Genomic DNA, 27,043 nt, shown 5'->3' with positions numbered 1-27,043 from the left:
GCACAATTCTTTTCTCAGCCATTTAAAGAAATCATAATCTAACACATACCTAGCTAGATTACTTACTAAAAGTTCTAAGACTCCATTCCTGGTCTATCCCCGGCCAAGACGACTACAGACAGACACAGACCCTTTGTTTCTCTCCCTCCTCCCAGCTTTTGAAAGTATCTTGTCTCCTCATTGGTCATTTTGGTCAGGTGCCAGCGAGGTTACCTTTAGCTTCTTAACCCTTTACAGGTGAGAGGAGCTTTCCCCTGGCCAGGAGGGATTTCAAAGGGGTTTACCCTTCCCTTTATATTTATGACATGCCATAAGGAGGCCTGCCCCTGCCTACTGCAGATCTGCAATTACTGCTCTCACTCTGGCCCCTTTTAGCCTAATATGTGCCAGTACACCAACTTGGGTACAGTGCAGCAGAGAGTAGCCATGTTGTGTGAAGTATTGCTTAGGATTCAGACTGAGTAGTGGGTACACAACTGTAGTGATGCACAAAACTCCTGTGGGGACTGATGCAAGGATAGTCCCTAAATATGGGTTTTTTTGGACACATACAAAACCAGAACCTACAAAGTCAATACAAGTTCCTTAAATATTGAACATTTCATCTGCAAAAGGTACAAACTGTAACTCCAGATAGTTTTCAGGATCTGCCCTCTCAGGACTCAACCTGCAGTCTTAATTCAGACAAAAATCCTACTGAGTCTTTGGAATCCAATCAAAGTTCCAGTAAAGTCCATGGAAATAACTCCATTAACTGCAGCTGGATTGTGCTCTTGGTGAGAAGTCCACAGATGTATGAGATGCTGCAATTAATTTTTTTTAACTTTCCCTTAGCCAGTTCACCAAAAAATAGTGACCAATTCATCAAAAAATATGATTGGCTTCTGCACTGTTTAGAAGATGAAAATGAAGAAAATCTGAACCCAGGTAAAATTGGGAATTTGTCCAACTCAGTAGTTTGCTGTTCTGGCAGAGGAAAGAGTTTTCTGTAGCTGGAATGCTGGGAGACCAGGTGCCAGCTCTTGCCAAGCACTAACAAATTCATTGCTGGAAACCAGTCTGTTTCACGTATGTCAGGGTGGGGAACTTGCGGCCCGTGGGCCGGATCTGGCCCATTGCTTAATTTCATCCGGCCCGCGGCAAGTCTCGGGGCCCCCATGCAGGGCTGGAGCCATGAGAGCTGGGTCGCCCTGCTGCGGGCGAGAAACCCTAAGCCTCCATGCCCTCCCCTGCCATGGGGCTGGAGCTGCGAGTGCCACTTGCCCTGCCATGGGGGGAAGCCCCAAGATCCCCCCCCCAGATGGATGAGTTCAACGTTTTATATTTTTCTCTCTCTCAAATCCCCCCACCCCCAAATTAAGTTGCTTTTTACTTGTGTGTGGCCCGCGATAGATTTTTTTCTGTGAGTCAATGGGCTGTGATAGAAAAAAGGTTCCCCACCCTGATGTATGTGTTAGTACAGTTAAGATGGCTATTATACTTATAACAATGTGTTTAGACTTTATGCAGTTTCCACGGTATGCATCCGATGAAGTGAGCTGTAGCTCACGAAAGCTCATGCTCAAATAAATTGGTTAGTCTCTAAGGTGCCACAAGTCCTCCTTTTCTTTTTGCGAATACAGACTAACACGGCTGTTACTCTGAAACCTATGAAATCCTTGTAAATTAATGCATGTATTAATCTCACTTATACTAACTTTATCACATGCTATAAAGTAATATTTAAGTTTTTGCTTTTTGACTGTAAAAATGTTTGCTCTGAAACCGTGAACCGAGTCAGGAGGGATCTTCTTCTAACCATCAAGAAGCCTATCAAAACTAAATGAGCCTTTGTGGGACATCACAATACACAGATGGAGAGGATACATGCAAAAGGGCTTGTCCCATCAGCTTGAATTCTGGAAGAAGGAAATAAAAATAGCTGACAAAAAACATTTTCATCTGTCTTTTGCTGTTTGGTCTCTCAAAGGGCTGGAGCTACAAAACAGAAGCACAGACCCCCAGGATCAACATGGTTAGCCCCTGTGTGACCAGATGTCCCAATTTTATAGGGACAGTCCTGATATTTGGGGCTTTGTCTTATATAAGCGCCTATTACCCCCGTCCCGATTTTTCACTTGCTGTCTGGTCACCCTATTTAGCCCTTAAAGACATTCAGAGCTGACAGAGGACTACAAGTCTGTCACCTATTAAAACCATAGACTGAAACTCATTTATGTATATATGCTTACTGCTTTAATTTTGTAATAACTCTTTCCCAGTTAATAACTCTTTAGTTAGCCTATTACAGGACTGGCTACAAGCACTGTCTTTAGTGAGAGAAATAAAGTACAAATTGGGGTACGTGACTGGTCTCTTAGGACTGGGAGCAGCCTGAGTATTTTGAGAGCTTTGGTGTATAACAGCCAAGTGTCACTAAGTTGAGCTTGCCTGGGTGGCAAGATAGACTGGAATGCCCAATGAGAGTGTCTGTGACTCCACGGTAAGACTGTTATAGTGCTTCAGGAGTTCACGTTTGTTACTAGGTTGGTAAAATCTAATTATAGAACATACAACCAGGTTGAGGTCTCTGCCCTGATTCTTGACAGTTTGCCCTGAAGTTGGCACTCACGGTCATGAATCACTCCAGACAGCGTGACAGTAGCTAAAGGATGGTTTTCAATCGGCAAAAGCTTGCCTTTTTTGTTTTCATCTAGAGGGTAAGAACTTTTTACTTTGTTGTGAAGCAGTAGAAATGTGATTTCTTTTGGCTGGTTTTGCTGGCAGTGTGACTGACTATTTTTTAATCCGTTCAGTGCTGTGCTTTGCTCAAAACAGATGTTTCTTTACATGGGATTATTATTAAACCATATTCACAGCTGATGAGCACGATAGCCTGCGGTAGTCATATCACATGGCAGCATGTAATCGGAAGTGTCTTGAGTTTCTGAGGCAAAGTACCGTACCGTCTCATGATGGAATCATTACGTGCAAACACTGGCCATCATTTTTAAAACTGGGTGACTAAAACTGGACATATATTTAAGCACCTAAAAAATGGCCTGATTTTCAGAGGTGCTGAGCCCACTGACTCCCACTGCAGCTGTGGGGCCATGTAAAAATCAGGCCACTTATTTATGTGCCAAATTGCGGGTTTAGGTGCCTTATTGTAGGTGAAAATAATATACTCCTCTGTTCTCAAAATTGTAGTGAAAGGTATGAGAGCTGAAGAAAGTTTGGAGAAAAGATCAGTTATTTAATACATGGTACATAAAAATAATATTGTATCTAAAAGTCTTTGAGGCTTCTGGGTTTTCTCAACATGAACTGTTTGACCAAGTAACACTGTAGCTATTAGAAAAGGAGTACTTGTGGCACCTTAGAGACTAACCAATTTATTTGAGCATACGCTTTCGTGAGCTACAACTCATGGAGCTGTAGCTCACGAAAGCGTATGCTCAAATAAATTGGTGAGTCTCTAAGGTGTCACAAGTACTCCTTTTCTTTTTGCGAATACAGACTAACACGGCTGTTACTCTGAAAACTGTAGCTATTCTAATATCTGTTTTACAAGGAGGGTGGTTAGAGGCTGGTCTGAAGGTCCACACATTGGATCTTTGAAGAGCTATTTTGTAAATGACTAACCAGTGAGCTGGCTGCAGCTCAACTCAGACAAAATGGAGGTGATGTTGGTGGTAAAGGGAAAACATACAGAATTGTTCCCTCTTTCGAGAGTAGTGCCTTTCTTTTGTGAAGGGGCTTCTCAGTTTTGGGGGTCTCTTGGATCCTCAATAGCTACTGGATCTCCAGTTAGCAGCGGTGACTGGAAGTATTTTTTTCACTTTGCCTGGCCAAGAGATTGAAAACTTTCCTCTCTGATCCAGACTTCATAACAGTGGTACAGTGGTAACTGGCACGCCAGTAGTGAGCAGGAATCCAAAAATTCCCAGACTGATAACCTTCTTGAGGAAGTTTAAACTACTGCAGTGTACTCTATATGGGGCTACTGCTGAAGACAACTTAGAAAGTGCACTTATTTGATATCTCTTATTTGTCTCTTTTCTAAGGTAAACAATCCCAATCTTTTAACCTCTCTTCACATGAGAGTTATTTTCCATTATATTCCTCACCCTGGTCTAAACCGGCTCATATTTGGTAACCTCTGTTCTGAGATGAGGTGACCAGTACCGCACATAGTACTCCAGATGAGAGAGTGCCATCAATTTATATAATAGCCGTATAATCTCACAAATGTTCAGGGTAAGAAAATAAAAAAAGAGTGAAGTGTTGAATTAAGGTTTTTTCTTCTTTTAAGAAAAATTCCAATTAATAAAAATAAAAAAGCATAATGCTAGAGTGAATGTGTAGAACTGCTAGTGGACAGCTCTATAAAAGGGAAAAACTGGGGACTGTGACGGGGCAAGGCCAGATGGCTATGGAAAAGTAGTGGGAGATAGATATATTAGCTCCAGGCTAAACAAATGCCTGGTACCAGGATAAGTGAAATGGCAGCTGCTCCAGGTCAATTAAGACACCTGGGACCAATTAAGAACTTTCCAGAAGGCAGGGAGAAGGCTAGGTTGATTGGGACACCTGAAGGCAATCAAGGGCTGGCTGAAACTAGTTAAAAGCCTCCCAGTCAGTCAGATGGGTGTGCATGTCAGGAGCTGTGGGAGGAAGTTGTGCTGTTGGAGAAGCTGAGTAGTACGCACCATATCAGGCAAAAGGAAGGAGGCCCTGAGGCAAGGGTGAAGTGGAGCTTGAGGAAGTGAGGGTTGCTGTGGGGGAAGTAGCCCAGGGAATTGTACATATTATGTTTCTAAAAGGTCAGCTACCATAGCTGATACTATTAGGGTCCCTGGGCTGGAGCCCAGAGTTGAGGGTGGGCCCGGGCTCCCCCCCCCCCGACACACCTTTGCCCCCTGATTAATCACTGAGACTGGGAGACAACAGAAACTGTGCAAGGAAGGATAACTTCTCCTCACCTCCCTCTGGCTTATGATGAAAATGGCTCAGTAGACTGTGACCCATGTCTCTAGAGAGAGGAGGGTTATGTGCAGGATCACAGTGAGCCTCTGAGGCTAGTGAAATCCGCCAGGAATGCAGGATCCACGGAGGCAAGGACAGAGCTTTGTCACAGGACACAATGGAGAATTTAGCCCTACTGTGCTTGTCACAAGATAAACTAATTGACACACACAAGCTACAGAAGTAAACAAACTATATACTGCATTTTGTTAACTTCTGGGAGCACATTTTATAAGGGAAATTATTGATTTTTCATCAAACAAGTGGAAAGATGAGCCATAAACTAGCTACTAAGTACTCCTGCTTCCATGCATTTAATTGCCTGGTGTGTCTTCAACAAGGAAGCACTTGGCTTTTGGGGTTTGCGTTTGTCACTAATCAAAACTTTAGACAGCACGTAACTTTCATCCTATCCAGCATCAGCATCAAACCTATATCTTAATGATGTGTAATAAAAAAAAAACATATTTTTGGACTAATGACCTAATGGGGATTTAAATGAAAACTGTACAGATTAATGTGAAATGTGTAATGGAAGGCAGAGATGAATTCATGTATTAGCTATCCATGTGATACTTGGTAAGCCAAGAAGTGCTTGCTTTCTTGGATTCTGCAGTCCATTTGTTATAGTTAAATTGTAAGCCAAATTGTTTGCGTATCTGTTCTTTCCATATTTCTGGAGGAGGCACTCAGTTATTTTATGAATTTAGATAAATTCCAACATCTCTGCTGAAACATATGAGTTTAAAACCATTCTATGTGCCAGTTTTTTACACAGACCAATATGAAACAGCTCTGCAGATATTATAAATACAGTGGGATCTATAATTTGATTTATTATATTTTGGACTTAGGAGTGGTTTCCTAATTTAATATATTAGCAAATGTTCTAATTGTTCTTCGAGAGCAAAATGATACACTTTAGAAAGAAAACAATTTAATCATTTAACTCTTTATAATTAGATAACCTGTTGTCACTATCTAAAGCATCTACATTTCAACTAAGGGACAAATATAAAAAATAAATTTTCATTGTAAGAAAATGGATGTAGCTTCTACTTCGTAGTCACAAAGGTTCTCCTTATGACTAAATATTATTTTGGTGTGTAAGGCAATCCTAAATGTTTTCAAGGGGAAAAAAACATTTAATTACATATATCATTAGGATGGCATTTTGTAATAGCTATGTGACTGAATTCATTAACAGAGCTCTTAATAGATCAGACAAGATAAATTGTTATTGTGTTACTCATGAAAACTTCTCCTTAAATAAGCAGTGAAAAGTGATTAATATTTTGTTGCCAATCAAAATGTCTTAAAAATATTATAAAGAAAAAGGCATATAAATAACAAGGTTTTTTTTAAAAAAGAAAAGGAGTACTTGTGGCACCTTAGAGACTAACCAATTTATTTGAGCATAAGCTTTCGTGAGCTACAGCTCACTTCCTCAGATGTGAGGCGCATCTGAGGAAGTGAGCTGTAGCTCACGAAAGCTTATGCTCTAATAAATTGGTTAGTCTCTAAGGTGCCACAAGTCCTCCTTTTCTTTTTGCGAATACAGACTAACACGGCTGTTACTCTGAAACCTGTCATTATGCAAGGTTTTTTTAATCTTCTAGTTTTAGTGTCTGTGTAAATTCAGGATTAATCCACTCTTTTGTTGTCCATCTTTGTCAATTCCTATTTTAAGTTAGATCATATTTCTGTCTTCTCACAGTACAGTTATCAGGAGACTGAACAGAGCAGTAAAATACAGCTGAATCACTTAGTCATAGAGTATTCCTAGTTCTGTACTACAGCTTGCAGGAAGGATTCTGATTACCACTCATGGTCGGGTTTATATTTTGATCTAGTTCCCTGAATAACCATTAGCGTTTAGAGGAGGGAGAGTCTAATTGAAGTATAATATGTGGGTTTTTCTGAGTGCATGAAGATCCAGTAGGTTTGTGTGTGATTGCAACTGTGCCAGAAGCAGGGAGGATTTCCCTGAAGTTAAAAAGGTACAACTAATCTCTTGCTGCACTTCCAGTTAGCCAAATTTCTAACCTTATTGTGAAAAGCAGAAATGCAATTGAGTTTCTGCTTGAGGCATACTAAAAGAAAAAACTGAAGTAATTAAATTAACTGACTTCAAGTATATTAAGAAGCATACTGTCTTTCCTTTCTTGCCCCAATGCCTTTAAATAGAACACTGAATAATGTGAATTTCAGTACTCACAAGAGACACTGCAAAGCATCACAGTCAACCTTTAAATTATCTAATGTAGCCCACATCCAACTGGAGCAATGGTACACAAATCTCTGAAAGAGTTGACACCCACATTGCAAACCTGAATGGCAAAAATTGCTAGCCTTTCCAATCCCATGTGCTCAATCACCCAAGAAATGCCTATGCATACATACCAAGATGCAACATCATCATCTCAAATGCAACTTCATGTTGCATGGGATGCAATGTTGTAAGATTGTGACAAAACAGAATGACCTTGGGAAGTGGTGTCAATGCCAGTATACCATGTTTTTGGTCCACGGCACTCATGGGCAAAGGAAGCGTTGCTGGAATTACCTGCAGAGACTCGTGCCTCATTTTCAGAAATGAGCAGCACTAACTCACTGCTGCTTCACATATTCACATCCCAGTTCCATACCTGAAGAGTGGGCTGAGAAAGACAATTGTATGGACATAAGATTCCCCCACTCAGAGGATGCTGATTTAATGATGTTTAGGGAGGGCGTGAGACATGCAGTCAGTTTCCGCAGATATTCCCTACACTTAGACCATAGTTACTGAAAGGTATCTAGTGGTAAATGATGACTTTCTAGTGGCAACCACTGTATTCATCCCTCAAATCTCCTCCTTCTGGGCAATACTTGAAACACACAGCCTCTCCCCACTTACTAGATGATGTATGTGAACCCACAGAGTCCTTTAGATTATTCTGATAAAGGGCTGGAGGTGCAAGATCATAATTCCAAAACCTACTGTGTGACACCACTAATAACAAGAAGGAATAATACAGATGCCAGTGGAGTGTCAGTAGTAGTAAAAGTCTTTGGAGATTAGTTAAAGGAAAAGATGTCAAGGTGTTTAATAGCTGTAAAAGCTGTTTACTGTAGTAACGTGTTAGATGACAAGATGAAAAAGATAGCAAACTGTAATGTGAAACATTAAAATGGAAAAACAGATATTGCTTCTCCTCCATGTAAGTCTTTGCAAGTGCCATTTTGATAAACTTTCCAGTGATGTCCCCTTAGCAAGAGGCCTAGCCAGCACGAATAACTGAGAGCAGAGACAGGTTTAAAATGTGAAGGATTGACTGAGATCATTTCAGGTCCAAAGTGAATACTAGTCAAAGGAGTGATGAGATTGTGCATAAATTATCCCATTTATGCGTTAGGACATATTTCCTCTTAACATTCAAAGACAAGTCTTGTTTATAATCAACTCACCAATACCAGGCACAGTTGTAAATCATGTAAACCAGGAGTCCACGTGTCCTAATGCTAAATTTATGTGATTTAAAAAGGAATTAAAGTGTTCTTGGTTTTGAAAGTTTTCTCTTAAAAATTCTAATTAATATAACAAAAGTTAGATTTTATCTGAAACCTCAAACCAAGCACCTTCTAATTTAAGGCTGTGTGGGAATTTAAATTCCTGGACTTTGGTTTTGGTTCCAGGTCACAAAGAGGGCCTCCAGTGTGGATGTGGACAGTATCTCCTAAGAACACCTGATCTCATGGATTTCCCCAATTTTTGGTTGAAATCTTGTTAGAACCTACTCTTGAGTGTGAAGATTCAAAGCAGTTAAACCTGAACCCTAGCCCTAGTTTAACCTTGAGCTTGACCACCAAGTCCTGTCTTAAACCTAATCCAGAGCTGGGTACTAAAACAGTTTTCTCAGACCATATCTAGTGAAAATTATAGCCAAAAAATTCTGTTCCTGGACTCCTGATTAACATGACGCTGACTGACTTATGATTAGCTAAACTAAACATTTTGGTGAGATATGCCACCTTCACCAACTACAAATAACGAGTCTAGTCTGTGATTAGAAAGAGGCTAATTCCAGAAGATTATTTGTACCAAATAGTAAACACACAGTTATTTATTAACAAAACCACACAATGCATTTTGTTATGTCATTTTCCTGCTATAATTTTGAAAGCCACAATTCTACACTTAGTATCTTGGCAAGATTCCATGCAATAATGACCCAAAAGTGGTTATTCACATCATACCATTGAAGGATATTTATAAGAAATCAGGTCAGGTATACTGGCTTCTGGCTAGCTTTGCTACCCTGCCTGTCTTCATTAAAGTTCCTCTACATTCCTATGTTAATATTATAGCAATATGTTGCCTGTTTCAAGTTGCATTTCAGTGTCATGTTCCAGATGGCAACACGAATTACACTTGAAAAGGGTAGCACTTGCTTTGATGGAAAGAACAGAATGTTTAAAAAGGTGAACATAGCCAGTTTGTGCTTGCAATAAAATAGTCTTTAGGCATACAGGTTCCCCGCATCTAGGATGCGCACACACACACACGAACAACATTTTCATACAGTGGCAAAGAAAAATGCAATACAAAGGTGCAGCGTTCACTTATATCTTGCACTTTGTAGTTTTCACTTTTTAATGCAGACAATAAAACAATGGCTTCTCTACATTTCAGCAATCCAGATTCCACAACAATTTAGTGGGATATAATACTGTATATACCAGCTCTTAACCTAAATTAATAAATATTAGGATTAACAAGAGCTGAACAAAAATATAAATCAACTAATATTGTTCTGTAATTAAAATCTGATGTACTGCATATTTTAATGCTAAGAGAAAAGAAATAGGCACCATATTTTCTGTACACTATTTCCCACCCTCTCTAAAATGAAATGTTATTAATGAAATGAATAAGCTTTTATCATTATTCAAGTATTGTCTTTAATATAGTCCATAACTCACCAAGTTAATGTAAAAAAGCACAAAGAAAGAAAGCAGCTAGCCCACATATTCATAATTAGGCATCAACATAGGGTAGTAGGATGAGTTAATAGATACACTTCCTGGATGTGCATTGCCATGCCCTATAGAATGAGCTGAAACTTCAAACTTCCCAACAACCAACCAGCAGCTCATGAAAAGTTTAGCCCTGATCATCCCAAAATATAAGTGGAGAGTAGGAGAAAAGGGGGTTAAAATGTATATTATTTGACTGGATGTATAGGAGAGATTTCAGTCAACTACAGACTTGTGGTTTCTCGTGATGGATAAATATGTTCCTTCTCACTGGGAATAAGATGGCTGGGAGATTCATGGCTTATGTAGCCAGTCTGCCCATGATTTTTAGGATTGGCACCCATTGGCCCTCGGTCTCGTTGGACTGTCATGAACCATGAGGGATGAAATGTTGGTGGTAGGTGTACTACGTTACATGTACTACGTTGCACTACGTTATCCATGCTCCAGCTGTTTATTTTGTCTGAGTCAGTTTCCTTTTCCTCCCTAGTCGTAGTCCATACTGAACAAAATATCCATCTTCCAATATTCCATTGTAATAAAACAGATCACTTAAAGGTATCATCTTTTAAATGAACAGTCATACGCAATCCACTAGAAAGCAAATTAAAATCAAAATTCAAAACTTACGTTGATATCTTCCAAATCTAAGAAGTTCAGTATGACTCCATTGCGTTTCCAAATAATTGGGGGCCTAAGGGTTCCATGGATGGCACAGGTCAATACAGCGCTCAGTCCGACTGTTACTGTGGTAATGCTAACCTTCTGTTCCTCCGGAAGAGTGAGTTGAACCACCTCTGGAAAAAGGGAGACATTATCAATACCAAAACGAAGCCATTATTTTCCCACTGATTCTTTGGGAAGATTTCAAGCTTTGACAAAGATATACACAGTAAAAAGGACCAGCCTAAGCAACAAAGCAAAACAGGATACATTGCAATGAAATCTTCTGTTATAACTGCTCATGGTCTTTGGATGTCAGACAGCTTCCTTGCGAATTAAAGAAGAGCACTGATCTCAGATGTGCTCATTTCCTCCATGAAGAAGCAGAATTAAAATTACATATACTGAATCAACAAAATATTGTAACTGCATTTTTGAGTAAATCTATTTGTTTTGAATTTTTAAAGTAAAATATGGAAGCTACCAGTGTTTAAAAAAAATCAACATTTGCCAAATATTACGTGGCATGTGAGGTACCACTTTTTTCCTCTATTAAGAAATTGCAACATCTTTCCTATATTTTAAATTTAAAATTTTAATTGATTTGCACCTACATCTAAAATACATGTCTAGTTCAGGCTCTAGGCACCTTTAATATTTCTTTAAAACCAAAGAAGGTCATACTGTTTTCCTGGCCAATGGTTATAAAGATGTACGGCTGTATGTATAGGTAAGACCTTTGATGTCAGAATTACTGCCAATGCAGATAGCAAGCAACAGGGCAATCAAGCTGCAATGTCATCAAAACTGCAACCTTCACAATTTTATCTTTCCTATGATGGTTTTTTTTCACCCCCTTGTCCCTCTTCACAAGTCTCCAACAAGAAAAATCCGTGAAGCTATGTCGCATTGAAATGCTCAAAACTGGGCTTTCAAGTTAATAACCCATTAAGATAAATGTGGAAAGTTCAACACCACTTTTGGTGCTATATTGCCTCAGTCTCTGGCTGCAGAATGAACAAGACAGCAGTGCATTGATTTAGAGAGCCCCTACATCTACGGAATCCAGACATCTTCTGTGCCTGTGGATTTCTATTGCTTAATAGTTGCTGTATAATGCTAACTGAAAGGCAGCGGCCATGAGGGAAACGGCAAAACAAGATTTTTATTTTAAGCACAAACACTGACATTATGGAAATAAAAACTTGTGAAGAAACAGCAGGAGTCTCATCACGATTAAGTAACGAGAGTTATCAGACCTGGAATTTGATTCAGATAATAGCACTTCCCCCTTAAACCTGTCACTTCTCTGGAGACAATTTCAGGAATATGGAAACATTAAGTACTTTTCTTCATTTTGATAGCGATGGGGATGCTTTAAGTGACACTGTTTAAATGGGTACACCAGACATATGACATGGGCCTATCACTGGGCAGCTGAGTGGCCGTGAAAAACCAGTAACAATATTACAGCCACAGTGACTGTGCTTCCAGACAATCTGGAATTTGCAAGGAAGACAATAGCAGGAAAACACCACTTCATCCTTTGTGTATGTTAGGGCTGATTAGCTTTTGTCAGAAACTCTGATTAGGGACAGAATCACTGGAACATTTGATTGCGTACCCTCTGCTGGCTGAATGTCTTTTTCCTTTATTCATAGCCACAGAAATTAACTAGCTGGTGTGAGATAAAGATCAAAGGAATTGAGACTGCCTCCGCCACACATTTTAGGAAAAACTTACTCTGACCAATGCCCAAGTTGGAATATGAAATGCTGGCGTGGGCCAATTTATTTCCCCTCAACCCTTAATTTTAATTGGCAACATAAACATCTATCCCTCTTTCCCTTTCCCCATTCCAATTAGCGAAATGGACCCCTGTGCAGAGGGCCAGCACAAGTCATCTAATAGAATTAAATTAAACTTAAGTGATACATATGCCCTCTTCTGGCCCTCTGAAGAGGGATGAATTTCATATAATCTGAACACTCATTTGTCCCATACTGATTAATGTTCTAAAAAACTGCTTGGGGGCAGGAACGTGTAATCGGTTTTCTTACTTAGAAAGCTTATGCTCAAATAAATTTGTTAGTCTCTAAGGTGCCACAAGTACTCCTTTTCTTTTTGCGAATACAGACTAACACGGCTGCTACTCTGAAACCTGTACTTATTTATTGTTTGCTTACTATGTATCAGTACAAAGCCTAGCACAATGAGGCCCTGATCTTGGTTGAGGTCTCTAGGCACTACCATAATGCAAATAACAATAATAATTCGGCCGAATATAATTTTTATAGCTACTCTTTCTTGCCCACAATTTGTGCTCTTTCTAAAGTAGCCCGAGGAATATGAAGTGGAAGAAGGTCTGATCTCTTGCATACTGCACATGGAATGTTATATTGATTTTTTTACAGTCCTGAATCAGCCTAAGACCTCCAGCAGTGGACACAATTTGCAGCACACTAGGCAGTAATTACCTTCTGACTTAGTTGGGGGGAATATGGACAAGAAGGATGCAGTGGTCATCTTTTCTGAGCTGCCTGTCTACTTTGATGCTGATGATTGTTTCATGCCACATGCCAGCCACCTGAAAGGCCTTTGCACACAAATGTTCACAATCATTTGATAGATTGACAAACAGTGGGAGCATATGAAGTAAATCCTTTTAGTCTTCCCAATGCTACCAGAGGGAGAAAACCCACTAAACCAGAAAAGTCACCAAGTTAATTACTCAAAAGGAGCCAATGCAAATGAAAAAGTCAAAAGAAATTAAAAGACGTGGAAAATATTGTTTATGTTCATGCATAGGTTGCAACGATAGATGCTGTTTTCCTTTTAATTTAGCACATTGCATATGGTACAAGTCAAGGTAAAGGAGAACATTGTATCTTTAATACAAGCAGTGCAAAAGATATTCCTTATAAAGATTTTCATCAGAAGGGGAAATCACAGCCAGTAGGAGAAATCACAACCATGTTCCTGCCCTCAAGCAGTTTACAATCTACATAGACAGGAGAAACAAAGAGTAAGAGGGGAAACAGAGGCACAGGCAGGTGAAGTGACTTGCCCAATGTCACACAGTAGAGCTGTGGCAGAGCTGGGAATAGACCTCCTGAGTCCCAGTTCAGACGAGTTCCCTACCCACTGGATTACAATGCTTCTAAAATCCTTTTGTCCTTGTTCATGGAAAACTCCAATTGGTGTATTCATCTTAGGACTGTGCAATACGTAGCCACAGTTACTAATTATAACACCATATTCTATCACAGGAGCGGGCAAACTTTTTGGCCTGAGGGCCACATCGGGTTTCTGAAATTGTATGGAAAGCCGGTTAGGGGAGGATGTGCCTCCCCAAACAGCCAGGCATGGCCCAGCCGCCACCCCCTATCCGACCCCCCCCTGCTTCTCGCCCCTGACAGCCCCCCTGGACTCCTGCCTTATCCAACCCCCCCTGTCCCCTCAGCCCTCCCCCGGGACTCCTGTCCCATCCACCCCCCGCTCCCTGTCCCCTGACTGCCCCCGGACCCCCTGCCCCAACTGCCCCCTGCTGCCCCATCCAATCCCTCTTCTCATTCCTGACTGCCCTCCTGGGACCCCTGCCCCAGTCAACCACCCCTTCTCCCTGTCCCCTGACTGCCCCCTGGAGCCCATGCCCCCCTGCTGCCCATCCAACCCTCCCTCTCCTTTCTGACTGCCCCCCCCGGAGCCCCTGCCCCCATTCAACCCCTCTGTTCCCTGCCCTCTGACCGCCCTGCCCCCTGTCCACATCCCCGCCCTCTGACCACCGCCCCAAACTCCCCTGCCCTCTATCCAACCCCCTCTGCTCCCTGCCCCTCTCACCGCGCTGCCTGGAGCACCGGTGGCTGGCGGCACTACAGCCGTGCTGCCCAGAGCACCAGGACAGGCGGCCGTGCCACCCAGCTGGAGCCAGCCACGCCGCTGCACAGCACAGAGCACCGGGTCAGGCCGCAGCTCTGCAGCTGCGTGGCCATTCAGAGCATTGCGTGGGCCCTGCAGTGAGCTGAGGCTGTGTGGGAGAGGGAACAGCAGGGGAGGGGCTGAGGGCTAGCCTCCCGGTCCAGGAGCTCAGGGGCCAGGCAGGAAGGTCCCGCGCGCCGTAGTTTGCCCACCTCTGATCTATCATCATTTCCTTACTTTCTGACCTGTGTATGCACGCTGGTTACATGTTTTAGTAGTGTAGCTGTTTTTGAATAAAGTACAGAGTTCCTTTTTATGCATTCTGAATGTACTTGACAGGATAACAGTTAATTAATATAATATGTAGCATGCAGTCCGGCTAATCAGGACCATCTTCCTTTAAAGATAAATGAAATAGAGGATCATTCACTAGAGAATTGGGTTTTATTTCTTGTTAAATTTTTTCCTTAATCTCATGCACTGGTTCTCACACTGCATTAAATTCTATGAAACACTCCTAAAATCTATCAACACCCTCTTCAGCAGGATTTTGTTTGAGTGATTTACCGCAATAAAAATTAGATGTCTCTGCAAATTGTAGCCAAACAGGCTTTAGTTTTGCATGTTAGAAGTGCACTAGTGGAAAACAGATCTACTTCTAGTAAAGGAGAAAACTTAATAGTTGCCAGACTTTAGTGAAATAATATCCATGAGGTCACTTTGAGATTACAATGCATAATAAGTACAGATCAATTGAAAAACAAAAACACCATCAATTTTTGTTTTCTCACCGAGTATGTTTGAGAGCACGCGGTGAGTAGCACATTAAGTTCCAAATACTTTTACATTAAAACAATTATAATTATTTATCATGCCTTTAATCATTGCTTTACCAAAGATTTTTATCATTATCCAAGATATGCTTATAAAATCAGGTTTATTCAGATGCAACTCTATGTTAAATGGACATAATCAACTTAAAAACCACACTTCTGTGTTAATGTATTCGTTTTTAGCTATTGTGCTTACAAGCAACAAAAGGAGTCGAGAGAAATTGCCGTTTGTTTGTTCATTTTGTATATTTGACAATATTTTGAGTATACTCAGTTTTACTGTATCCTTTGTTTAGGCCCTGATCCAGCAAAGCACTGAAGCTGACAATTAACTTTAAGAAAGAGGGTTGTCCCAGTGAGTATTCATGTCCACAGGACTACGCATATGCCCAAAGTTAAACATGTGCTTAACTTAGCTTTGTCGGAACAGGGCAATAGTGAGTTTCCCATGTTATTTGTGGGTCTTTCACACAACTGCTGCAGAGAAGAAAGACTTAAAAAGATAGGAACATATGTCAGTACCGGATTTACCATGGCGCCGGGCTCACGGTCCAAAGGGGGCCCAGCCTGCTCTGCTCCGCCCCCCGCTCTCTCCTGTAGGCAGTGATGAGCTGCCAAAATCTTAACAACTGGTTCCCTCCTCACCCCACAAGGGGGTCGTTGCCCACCCCTGCCCCCTGGGACTCCCACCCCATCCAATCCTCCGCGTTCCTTGATGCCTCCCCAGGCCACCGTATTGGGTCCCACCCCACCCCTGAACCAGAGGGACCTGCCGGGGGGTGAAGTGGGGAGTCCCGGAGGTGCTTACCTGGGGCAGCTCCCAGGAAGCATCTGGCAGGTCCCTCTGGCTTCTCTGGTGGGGGAGCGTAGCTAGTGGGGAAGCAGCCACTCCCCTCACTGTTCACATCAAAAGTGGCATCTTAGGTGCCGACTCTGTGGGTGCTCCAGGGCTGGGACACCCACGAGGAAAATTTGCTCCCCACCATCAGCTCCCCACCCTGCGCCCGGCCCCAGCTCACCTCCGCTCCGCATCCGCCCCTGAACGCACTGCCCCGCTTTGCTTCTCTGCAACCCCCCTCCCTTCCCCCCCCGGCTTCCCGTGAATCAGCTGTTTGGCGGGAAGCCTGGGAGGGCTGAGAAGCAGGCGGCGTCTTCACACTCAGGCCAAGGGTGGCGGAGGTGAGCTGGGGCAGGGAGCGGTTCCCCTGTGCCCCCCCCCAGGTTACCTGCTGCGGTGCGGGCGGCCCTCATTGTGCACCCCAGCCCCAGCTCACCTCCGCCTCGCTGGGCCTGAGTGCAAAGCCGCCGCCTGCTTCTCAGCCCGCCCCGGCTTCCCGTGTGAACAGCTGATTCGCGGGAAGCCTGGGGCAGGGCGGAGAAGCAGAGCGGGGCGACACGTTCAGGGGAGGAGGCGGAGTGGAGGTGAGCTGGGGCCGGGGGTGGGTTGGGGTGGGGAGCTGCCGGTGGGTGCTTTGCACCCACCAAATTTTCCCCTTGGTTGCTCCAGCCCTGGAGCACCCATGGAATCGGCGACTTTTGGCCAGTTAAATTTAGAAGCCCTTTTAGAACCGGTTGTCCCTCGTGGAACAACTGGTTCTAAAAGGGCTTCTAAATTTAACAACCGGTTCTAGCGAACCAGTGGGAACTGGCTCCAGCTCACCACTGCCTGTAGGGGCAGAAGCTTGATGCTGCCAGCAACCAGGCTCCTCCCCGGCCTCTTCCCCCAGCGTGCTATGTTCCCTCCCCTCCCCCTATCCCTGCCGCCGATCAGCTGTTTGCCGGCAGGAGGGAGGGGGAAGAGCAGATCCTCAGAGTGCTTGCAGCTCCAGGGAGGAGGCAGAGAAGAGGCAGGGACAGGGCCTTTGGGAAGGGGCTGGAATCAGGGCTTACCACCTCCAGCGCCCTGCCATGAGCACCCCCACAACCCCAGCCCACACCCCCAGCCCTCTGCCCACCCTGACCCCTGCACCCACCTCACACCCCCCCAGCCCCCTGCTCTGACCCATGCACCCCCTCACACCTCCCCAGCTCTGACTCCTGCACCCCCACACATAACCAGCCCCCCCCACACCCCATGGCCCTGACTCCTGCACTCCCCATCCCCACCCCCATCCTGAGCACCAAACGGGAGCTCCTGAACCCCCCCCCCACATTCCCACCTGCACCCATCACACCAAACATGAGCTGCCCCAGGTAAGCGCTCCACACCTCAACATTCTGCCCCAACCCTGAGCCCCTTCCTGCACCCTTCCTGCCAGACCCTGCACCCCAATAGTTTTTTTACAATATTTGGAAAGATGATTAAGTGGTCACACTTGTGGGGAGGGATAGCTCAGTGGTTTGAGCATTGGCCTGCTAAACCCAGGGTTGTGAGTTCAATCCTTGAGGGGGCCATTTAGGGATCTGGGCAAAAACTCGGGATTCGTCCTACTTTGAGCAGGGGGTTGGACTAGATGACCTCCTGAGGTCCCTTCCAACCCTGATATTCTATGGTCCGTTGAGACCCTCTGTGATTTTCAAGTGGTCTGTGGAAAAATAAGTTAGACTACAAGAACAATCAAGGTACCTCACTTTATTTTCATTTACTTGCTATTACTTATAGGAGGAGGATGAAGAAAAAAAGAATGAAAAACAGGGTTGGCGGGGAGATAAGAGAGAATGTTCTTTTTCTTGGCTGGGTCCCAAGGAGGGGCCCCAAAAATGAAGCTGAGCCAGGGGGCCCTCCTAACTCTACATCTACCACTGGTTGTCACGTCATCTGGGCTGGGGATACTGTGTCAGCTGATCCCCACAGTTTCCAACCTACCTTGGCAGTACAGCAGACAAGGCCCTGCCCACTACCTCCTATCCACTCAAGGCTTAGCCCTCTCACTTTTAAAAATGATTGCTTCCCACCCCCCCCCCCCCACACCCTCCACCTGGCTTTTCTGGCAGCCCTGTTGCCAGGCATCCAATTTTACACTGGAAACTCCAGCAGAAAACGGGACCTGAGTGTCCGGTTAGTAGTGCTGACTGGAAACTAAAAGTCCAGTTATAGGAGTAACCACATTAGCCTCCGCTCCTCCCACTCCCAACACCCACCCGAGAGGGCTGGAAGAGAACCTGTCCTGCTGCTGTGGGAGGAGGGGCAGCTCAGTGCAGAGAGAGACGAAGATAATGGGCTAGAACCAGGGAGGTACCCGCTGTATGTGGGCAGGGGCGGGAAGGGGGGGGGGGGATTCTGTTTACTCCCTCCCCAGCCCTGGTGCGCTTGCAGTTTACCCCTGGCCCCTCCCTTGCTCCAGGGACCAACCCTAGCTCCCGCCCCACTGTGCTTTTGCTCTCAGCCCCCTTTACAATCATTCCCCAGCGGGGCCCACAAATATGTTTGGCACCGGGCCCACAAAAAGTTAATCCGGCCCTGATTGTAATACCACAAAAAGTAGATGAAGGGTCTGTTTGCCCTCTAAAATTGGTTTCTGATCTCTCTTAAAGGCATCCGATGAAGTGAGCTGTTGCTCACAAAAGCTTATGCTCAAATAAATTTGTTAGTCTCTAAGGTGCCATAAGTCCTCCTGTTCTTTTTGCGGATACTGACTAACATGGCCACTACTCTGAAACCTGTCTTAAATCACTGGCCTTGGTTAATACAGTGCCAGTAAATCAGTGCAGATTAATTTTGACTTGCCTTTTCTTTTAATTGGGTAACTTGTATTCAGAGCAAAAGTAGGATGGTTGCCTATAATCATTCTGAGCTGTGTTAAACATGCTGATTTCTATTTGCATAGTTTTGAGTGAAACTCCTGTGCATTCTAGGGAATCTGGGCACTTTCAACACGTAACCAGTGAGTTTCACCACTCTTCTTTGCAGAGATATAACAATCTCTCTAAAAGGCTGTAAGAAATAAGGAGAATTGGCACAAAAAGGAGGAGGTAAAAGCATTTAATAGTTGAGGAGAAGGGTTTATGTCTACTTAAGTCACAGACATTAAAAAAACAACAACAACAAAACTCAGCAACAATTGCACAGTTGTAAAAAGAACAGATTGAAAATTCAGCCTATATACAAGATAGGATGTTGTGATAGGATGACCTGCCAGTTGACACCCAAACTTGCTTCACTGAGTAATGCAAGTCTAGGATCCATTGCGGGCAATACAATGCAGCAGAGATAGGCCCTCATTACTTTAGACTTACCTTTAGTATTTAACTAATGAAACCTGAGCTATTGGATTGGATTTGGATCGATGTGGGTTTGGAAATGCACTGGGTGCCTTAACAGATCAATACATTAAAAAGGAAGATTTTTTTTTTCTTTACCAGAATAAGCCGAAGTATACAGTGTGGGTCCATTTCTAAAATATTTTAGTTAGTGGTCAGTGATATTCTAGATGTTTAGTATTGCTAGAGAAAAATCCACAACTGCTTTAATGATTGATATATCAGAACAAACATTTTTTAAAAATTCCATGAGTGCTTTTTTAAAAAAAATATACTGACTCAGTGGCTTTCAGGTTCCTGTTTCCTTCCCAGTTGTTTGTGAATATGGTCCAGACTTTTAAATCTGGTTCCAAGCTGCCAAAAACTGCTTGTTTGCTGGAGTAGGTTCATTTTTCAGAAATGGTATGGAGTGGCTTCTAGAAGTCAACTGTACAGTACTGCCAACTCCAAGCATTGAAAAACCATGAGTCTGGTCTGCCAAAATCACAAGACTGGTTTAAATATCATGAGATTTTATATAAACAATACATATTAAAGAGGTTTTATTTGCCTTCTGGTTTTTGAGCCTTTTTTGGGGGGAAGAGGGGGGGAAGAGGGGGCAGTTGGATCAGATTTTCAAGCTTTTCTCTACAGTAATGGAAATACCATGAGGCTTGTGATAAAATTGTTAGTACTGGCAACACGAGGAGAAGGGCAAAACAAATCCCCGAATTACTATAAAATATGCCTTGGGAGGACCCATTGTAGCTCAGCACTATGCTAAGTTATTTATTGTTATTAATATCAAGATACCTTTTCACATGTTTTCCCTATTCCTTCTCCTCTTTCCTATTTTATTTCTTAGATTGTTAAACAGGAGTTGTATTGACTTACACAGCAAGCTATGCATGCTAATGTGAGCAGGTATTACTTCTTGTGCTGTTTTATCATGGAAATCTTTCCTCTCCTCTCATCTGCAGCCCGCCAAAGGCAATCATAATTTCACAATGAAGACATGTATAATTGAGGTCATTATAGGGAGCAACCTGGAATGAGCATCTACAGAGCAAAACTCATTGGTTTAACATGGTTTAGACATAATTTACATAGTAAATGTGGGTTGTCAGCCCTCCTTTTCTCATGTGACACTCTATACAGAAGTTGATTCTATTTTTTAAAAATACTTTGTATCTTTAATTAGATCTTTTCAGTTTAAACCCTATAAATAAATTGTTACTACCTTTCATCATTGTTACATTTGTTCACAGATACCTTTTTCAGTGCTTGGAAAAATGAAACGGTCCACTTTATTGCTTAAGCTCTGCTTAAAGGACAAAATAATTTTTATCCTATAAGTGTTCTTAATTAAGATCGGACGGATGAAAACTTAATTCTCACCTTAACGTAGGGATGGATGAACTGTTTTCCATGAGATAAGAATCAAATATAAACCTTCACCCAAAACCTCAGAATGAGCTTGAACAAACCCATGTGTTTTGGGGTGGAGATGGAACAATGGGTTGTGCAGCCCACAGGTGTAGGGCATTGTTACTCCTGTCCTGGGGGAGTTTAACATGTACTACATGGGACAAAAATTTATGCCTCTATGTACTTCACCAGTACCTGCAATTTGTTTTAGAAGATGAATACTTCACTAATAAAGTCTGTTCACTACCCTAGGGCCTGATACGGCACCACGGAATGCCATGAACATTTTGCCATTGATTTCAGTGGGAGCAGGATCTGGTCTTCTCTGTCTGAACAAGGCTCAGTTTAATAGCTATTGTCAGAAGGGAATACTAACCCAAGAAAACAAGAACATTAACTGGGGGAGGGCAGGAGATGCTGAAAATTATGGTAAGCCTTTTATCATGATTTTTCATTTTCACATGACCTCAGCGGAATTAGTCTCTGTTTCAACAGAGGCTTACCCAAGGAAAAAATGGCCCTTAGTTACATCTGGGCTGAATTTGGCTCATGGACTTTAGAATGGCAGTGGGATGTCTGACTAGGAAGAGCTGTCTGATGGTAATTGTAAACATAAGGCTGAAGAAGAGGAAAAGGACAGGCAGAAAAAGGATGAATCTACTGGCTAGAGAGACATTGGATGAGATGCTGAGGGAAGATGTGGTTATCTAATTAGACAATGTAGAGGAAGAGGAGACGATAACCAAGGACAGATTCCTGTGTATATATGCATGATGTGTTCTAGAGATAATAACTATAACTGACATAAAATCTATGGTATTAGGAAGATGTATTTGATTTTGTTCCCAGCCCCAGTGGACAGACCATGTAACAGTGTTGAGAAAAACTTTCACACGTGATCTGTTTTTTGTTAAAAATTATTTGCATGTGTCATAAATATAAAGGGAAGGGTAAACACCTTCAAAATCCGCCCTGGCCAGAGGAAAAACCCTTTCACCTGTAAAGTGTTAAGAAGCTAGGATAACCTTGCTGGCACCTGACCAATGAGGAGACAAGATACTTTCAAAGCTGGAGGGGGTGAGAAACAAAGGTTCTCTCTGTCTGTGTGTTGCTTTTGCCGGGAACAGAAAAGGAATGGAGTCTTAAAACTTAGTAAGTAATCTAGCTAGATATACGTTAGTTTCTGTTTTGTTTAAATGGCTGAGAAAATAAGTTGTGCTGAATGGAATGTATATTCCTGTTTTTGTGTCTTTTTGTAACTTAAGGTTTTGCTTAGAGGGATTCTCTATGCTTTGAATCTGATTACCCTGTAAGGTATTTACCATCCTGATTTTACAGAGGTGATTCTTTTACTTTTTCTTCAATTAAAATTCTTCTTTTAAGAACCTGATTGCTTTTTCATTGTTCTTAAGATCCAAGGGTTTGGGTCTGTGTTCACCTATGCAAATTGATGAGGATTTTTATCAAGCCTTCCCCAGGAAAGGGGGTGTAGGGTTTGGAGAGGATTTTGTGGGGAAAGATGTTTCCAAGTGGGCTCTTTCCCTGTTATATATTTGTTAGGCACTTGGTGGTGGCAGCAATAAAGTCCAAGGGCAAAAAGTAAAATAGTTTGTACCTTGGGGAAGTTTTAACCTAAGCTGGTAAAAATAAGCTTATGGGGTTTTCATGCAGGTCCCCACATCTGTACCTAGAGTTCAGAGTGGGGAAGGAACCTTGACAGCATGGCTTCATAAAGCTGTGGAATAGACACTTTAACAATATATATTACAAGGAACATGGCCTTGCTGTCACAGGTTCTGCAGGTTGTTGAGGGTCAACAAACCAATCTTATTTAGAAGTGTTTTATCACCTCCTCAGCTGTAGACATGTCCAGAGTCAATGGAGTATCATCCATCAAACAAAAACAAACAAAACATTTCCTGAATAACAGTCTGGAAACATAGAAAAACCAGCCTTGCTACTGAACATCACCAGGGGTCTGTTTTGCTTTCTCTTCCCCCCTCCATCAATATCAGGTAAAGGATGAGCTGAAACCAGGATTTGCCAGAAAGCTGCCTTATGGAAAATCAAAAGAGTACTGAGCATCCATAATCCCTGTTCTGAGTGGAGGCAGGGGGAAGGGACCTCAGTAAGCCACTATATACTCAAAAGTAGGTGTCACTAACTGAGAGGATATTTGGCTAGGATATCTACACTAAATCAGTGGATCTCTGAGGCAGCCTCTACCAGTGGGGCTCTTATGTTTTCCCCTAGAGGAATCCTTGAGGGGGACAGCAGTTCGAACACTACAACCCTCCCCCAACAAAATTCCCCTCTTTGGTTTAGCTGCCCCATCTGGCATTAGGGGTTCTTGTTTCCACCCTTCTGTGGCAGCCAGGGAGAATCACATCCCTTAGTAGCGATCAACCACTGTCTATTTTATTGCAACAATACATTTTCAGAGTTTGATTTCTATGGAAAGAAAATGCAGCAATGCAGTATTGAGATAAGGCTTGTAAGCTGAATTAATATATATAACAAAATGATTTCTATAGCCAAGTGAAAATAAACACACCTCAGCTTTATTTTGTAACTTCAATAATTCAAATTATTAATGTAATTTATAAATCCTCAGTATCTTGGGTATGCTACCTCAAGGAGTATTTTATTGTAAATCCTCCATTAAATTAGTAATGCTGTTTTCAGAGTCATAAAAAGGCATAACCATATTTCTAGAGGTATGAAAGAATTTAGTACCTTAAACCTTTTCTGTCATTACTCATGAAGTCCACGAGCTATGACTCTCTAAGATAGCTTTCTAATCTTGTACTGAAAATATAAAATGATGTGGAATTCAAAATATGAATGGGGACATAATCATCATTTTACTGAAGTGATTCTATGTACTGTTATTCTTAGAGAAGACAACTCCCTCTCTCACGCCAATCAAGTTTGGACAATTCTTCACAGTCCAGATGATAATGTATTTTAGATTAAACAAAATATGACAATGGGGGAATTTTAAAAAAAGAAACTAAACATTAAAACCCCATTTAACTGTTCTTCAGTAACTGACATAATATATGAACCCCACTTGCCCATCCATCGTGATGTGTATTAAAGTCAATTATATGGACAACAAAAATAATCAGAGTTATAGAAGTTAGTACAATCAAAGAGTTTTGAAAGGATAAAATCCTCATGCTTAAGAGTTTAAATCAAATTCTACCTATGAGGGATTCAGATGAGCTTTCATTGGGCAGATTATCCCATATCTGCCTACTGTGGGGTTTTTACACCTTCCTCTGAAACAGCTGGTGCTGCCCATTGTCAGAGGCAGGATACTGGACAAGCTGGACCACAGTCTGAGACAATATGACAAGTCCTATATTTCCATGTTCCTGATTTTTATGCTTACTGGGTAGATTAACAATATTCCAGCTAGTGAACATGTACATCTAGAAGAGCAGTGAAAGAGGAAAATGAAGACGAATCACAACAAAGGTGATGAGAGGTCCCTCGACACATATTCCCATTAGCTTCAATGGATGTTAGAGTCAGAGATTTTCAGGCCAGAAGGGACCATTCATTTAAAAGGACATTGAGGCACCTAACTCCCATGGGAGTTAGGCATCTAAATCTTTCTTTGAGGATCTGGGTTTGAATGACTACTTAGATATTTATATGCTTTCTTAATCATATACAAATTCCTTTAAAACCATATTTTACCATTTAAATTTGGACTGACACTGTATAACTCTCCAGTTATTCACATAGTATGTACATTTGTTGATATCAATTATATTAAAGTTTAACCAAGCAAACACTCTGTACACACATTTTTTGAAAGCTAGGTTCCCTTTTCTGTTAAAGGAGTCAGCATAACATATTTTCTATTGTAAAATCCTATCCTTCCATCCATGTTACTAATCAGAGGGAAAATATTAAGTGTACGGAGGAAGAGATCATTCATTCACTCTTGAAAGTACATGAATAAATATAAGTTGTTCACTGCTTACTTATCTAATCTCCTAAGGGTGATAAGTGAGGGATTTGTTATGTAAATAGGTGTAAGTAGACTATTTTAGAGAATGGTTTACATAAATATATTTGTTTTTATATTAAATTCCTATTTACCACAGATTCAAAGGGTGATCTTGATATGATTAATTTTTGGTGAAACATTCCCATGTTGTGTCAACAGTGCCATGCATAGACTATAATGGCCTTACATTTTTCTAGTCAATTTATTAATTTCAAAGGTAAAATTGCTAATGGACTAATGGCTTCTCCTAATTACTCCTAACAGTCATCATGCCATTAAGACACTTGACTCGCAATTTTTGCCCATTCTAGTCAAAAAAAAAAAAAAAAAAAAAGGAGGCAGAGACATACTGTAATTTCCAGCTCTGTCCTGCTCATAGAATAACATGGAGAAAGTAATTTTAAAGCCAGGAGATTTATTTCTATGTTTTGACATTGATGAACGAGTGTTTAGTTGCTCTCCTCCAATTAATGTCAAGGACAGTTGCACTCGTAAATCTTTGAATATTGTTTTGGTAACGTAGAGGGTTAAAGTTAATGCTTCCTCTGAGTTCTTAATTCACCATGTTCTACCGGAATAAGGTTGTAGGAGTCTGTTATCTGTATATGATATTATCTACAGCTGTGTAAACTGCACAATCTCAAATAAGTCCCTTCAAGAACCAACAACAGGCCGTATTACTTTAAGCTTGTGGCTGCAATCAGAGCAAATACTATTAGACACGTGAATGTATCTGTGTTATCGCCTGATACTGGGAGTCTAAATGTAAGTCACTGATTTTGGTATAATCCATGTATTTCAGATACTATGCTGCACAATAGGAAAGTGTACTAAAAAGAAGTATGAAAACCTAACTATTGTACAGTTGCTAATTTTAAACCTTAGAATTTTCACTGTAATATTTTTGCTTTGAATTGTCTATTTTCATGGTTCTTACAATGACATCAGCCCTGTCTCTGAGTCTAGGACAGTAAACTGAACATGCCCAGAAAGTCAGCTGCAAAAGTAGCTTATTAGCTCTCCCCTAAACAGTTTTCCAACCCTTTCTTGCCTTTCCAGTTAAAAGCTGGTAGTGTAAAATAAAATTAGTTGTTTCAATGGTCTCTGTGCTTCTGTAACTCTAGAATAGCTTAGTTCAAATATATACACTTGAAATGTCCACTGCCTTTAAAGCTTCTACTAGTCTTTCAGATAGGCCCTATCTTTAAAATGGGAATGGAATTCAATTAGCATGGGCAGTCTTTCAAACTAAAGGAACTTTTTAAGGGCAATCACTGTATATATTTGAACTATGTTGTCTTTGAGTTATAGAAGCACCGAAAACACCTGAAAGTACTAAACTTTTTTTAAAAACTCCTATAAGTTACAGTGGCTGAACACATTTATACCTGATTTGAGGAGAAAAAAAAATAGCTTCTAGTGTAGGACTTGGCATACCAAATTCTCCATGGAGTGAATTTTTATGGCTGCTCTGTAAACCCCTAGGGTTTATCGTGGAAACATTGACAGACCATTAACTATAGCAGCACTTGTGGGAATTGCTATAATATGTAAGTAAATTACTTTGAAAATAGAGACAAGTCAGGCCATAGGGCATTGGGGGTTCAGCAAGCATTCAGAAATAGTTTAAAACTACTCAGATTTCACAAATAGCTCTATCAAAATGCTTCGATCCAAAACCCTCCATTCCAATTTATGTTGTGACTTCCTAAAGGTTGCATCATACTGGCATCATGCAAGTAGAATAACGCATGTATGCAGAATAAAGACGACTAATAAATGATCCATGATGTTTCTAAGATTGCTGGAAAAATTCCAGGCATTTAAGTTTATATTTACACACTACTTTCAGCATCTCTCAGCATACAGTGTTAGTAAATAACCAATCTGGGATATCATATCTTTTGAGTTTGTAAATGAGCATTGCTAATATTATTCCCGGAACTTTCACTGCTGTTTCCAGGGTTGATTG

The 27,043-nt window shown here is 41.7% G+C and overlaps 1 protein-coding gene across 1 annotated transcript in view; it reads right to left on the bottom strand.

Moving 5' to 3' along the window:
* FSTL4 (follistatin like 4) overlaps positions 1-27,043 on the bottom strand; it is a 490,942-nt gene that overhangs the window by 68,775 nt on the left and 395,124 nt on the right. Inside the window, exon 8 of the mRNA XM_084635901.1 lies at positions 10,657-10,823. Coding sequence (XP_084492027.1) covers positions 10,657-10,823 — 167 coding nt within the window. The remainder of the gene's footprint in view (positions 1-10,656; positions 10,824-27,043) is intronic.

The sequence above is a fragment of the Lepidochelys olivacea genome (genome assembly GCF_965140295.1).
Source record: "Lepidochelys olivacea isolate rLepOli2 genome assembly, chromosome: 8".
Taxonomy (NCBI): domain Eukaryota; kingdom Metazoa; phylum Chordata; order Testudines; family Cheloniidae; genus Lepidochelys; species Lepidochelys olivacea.
The sequence above is the reverse complement of the archived record's forward strand: the minus strand, read 5'-3'. Positions and strand labels throughout refer to the sequence as shown.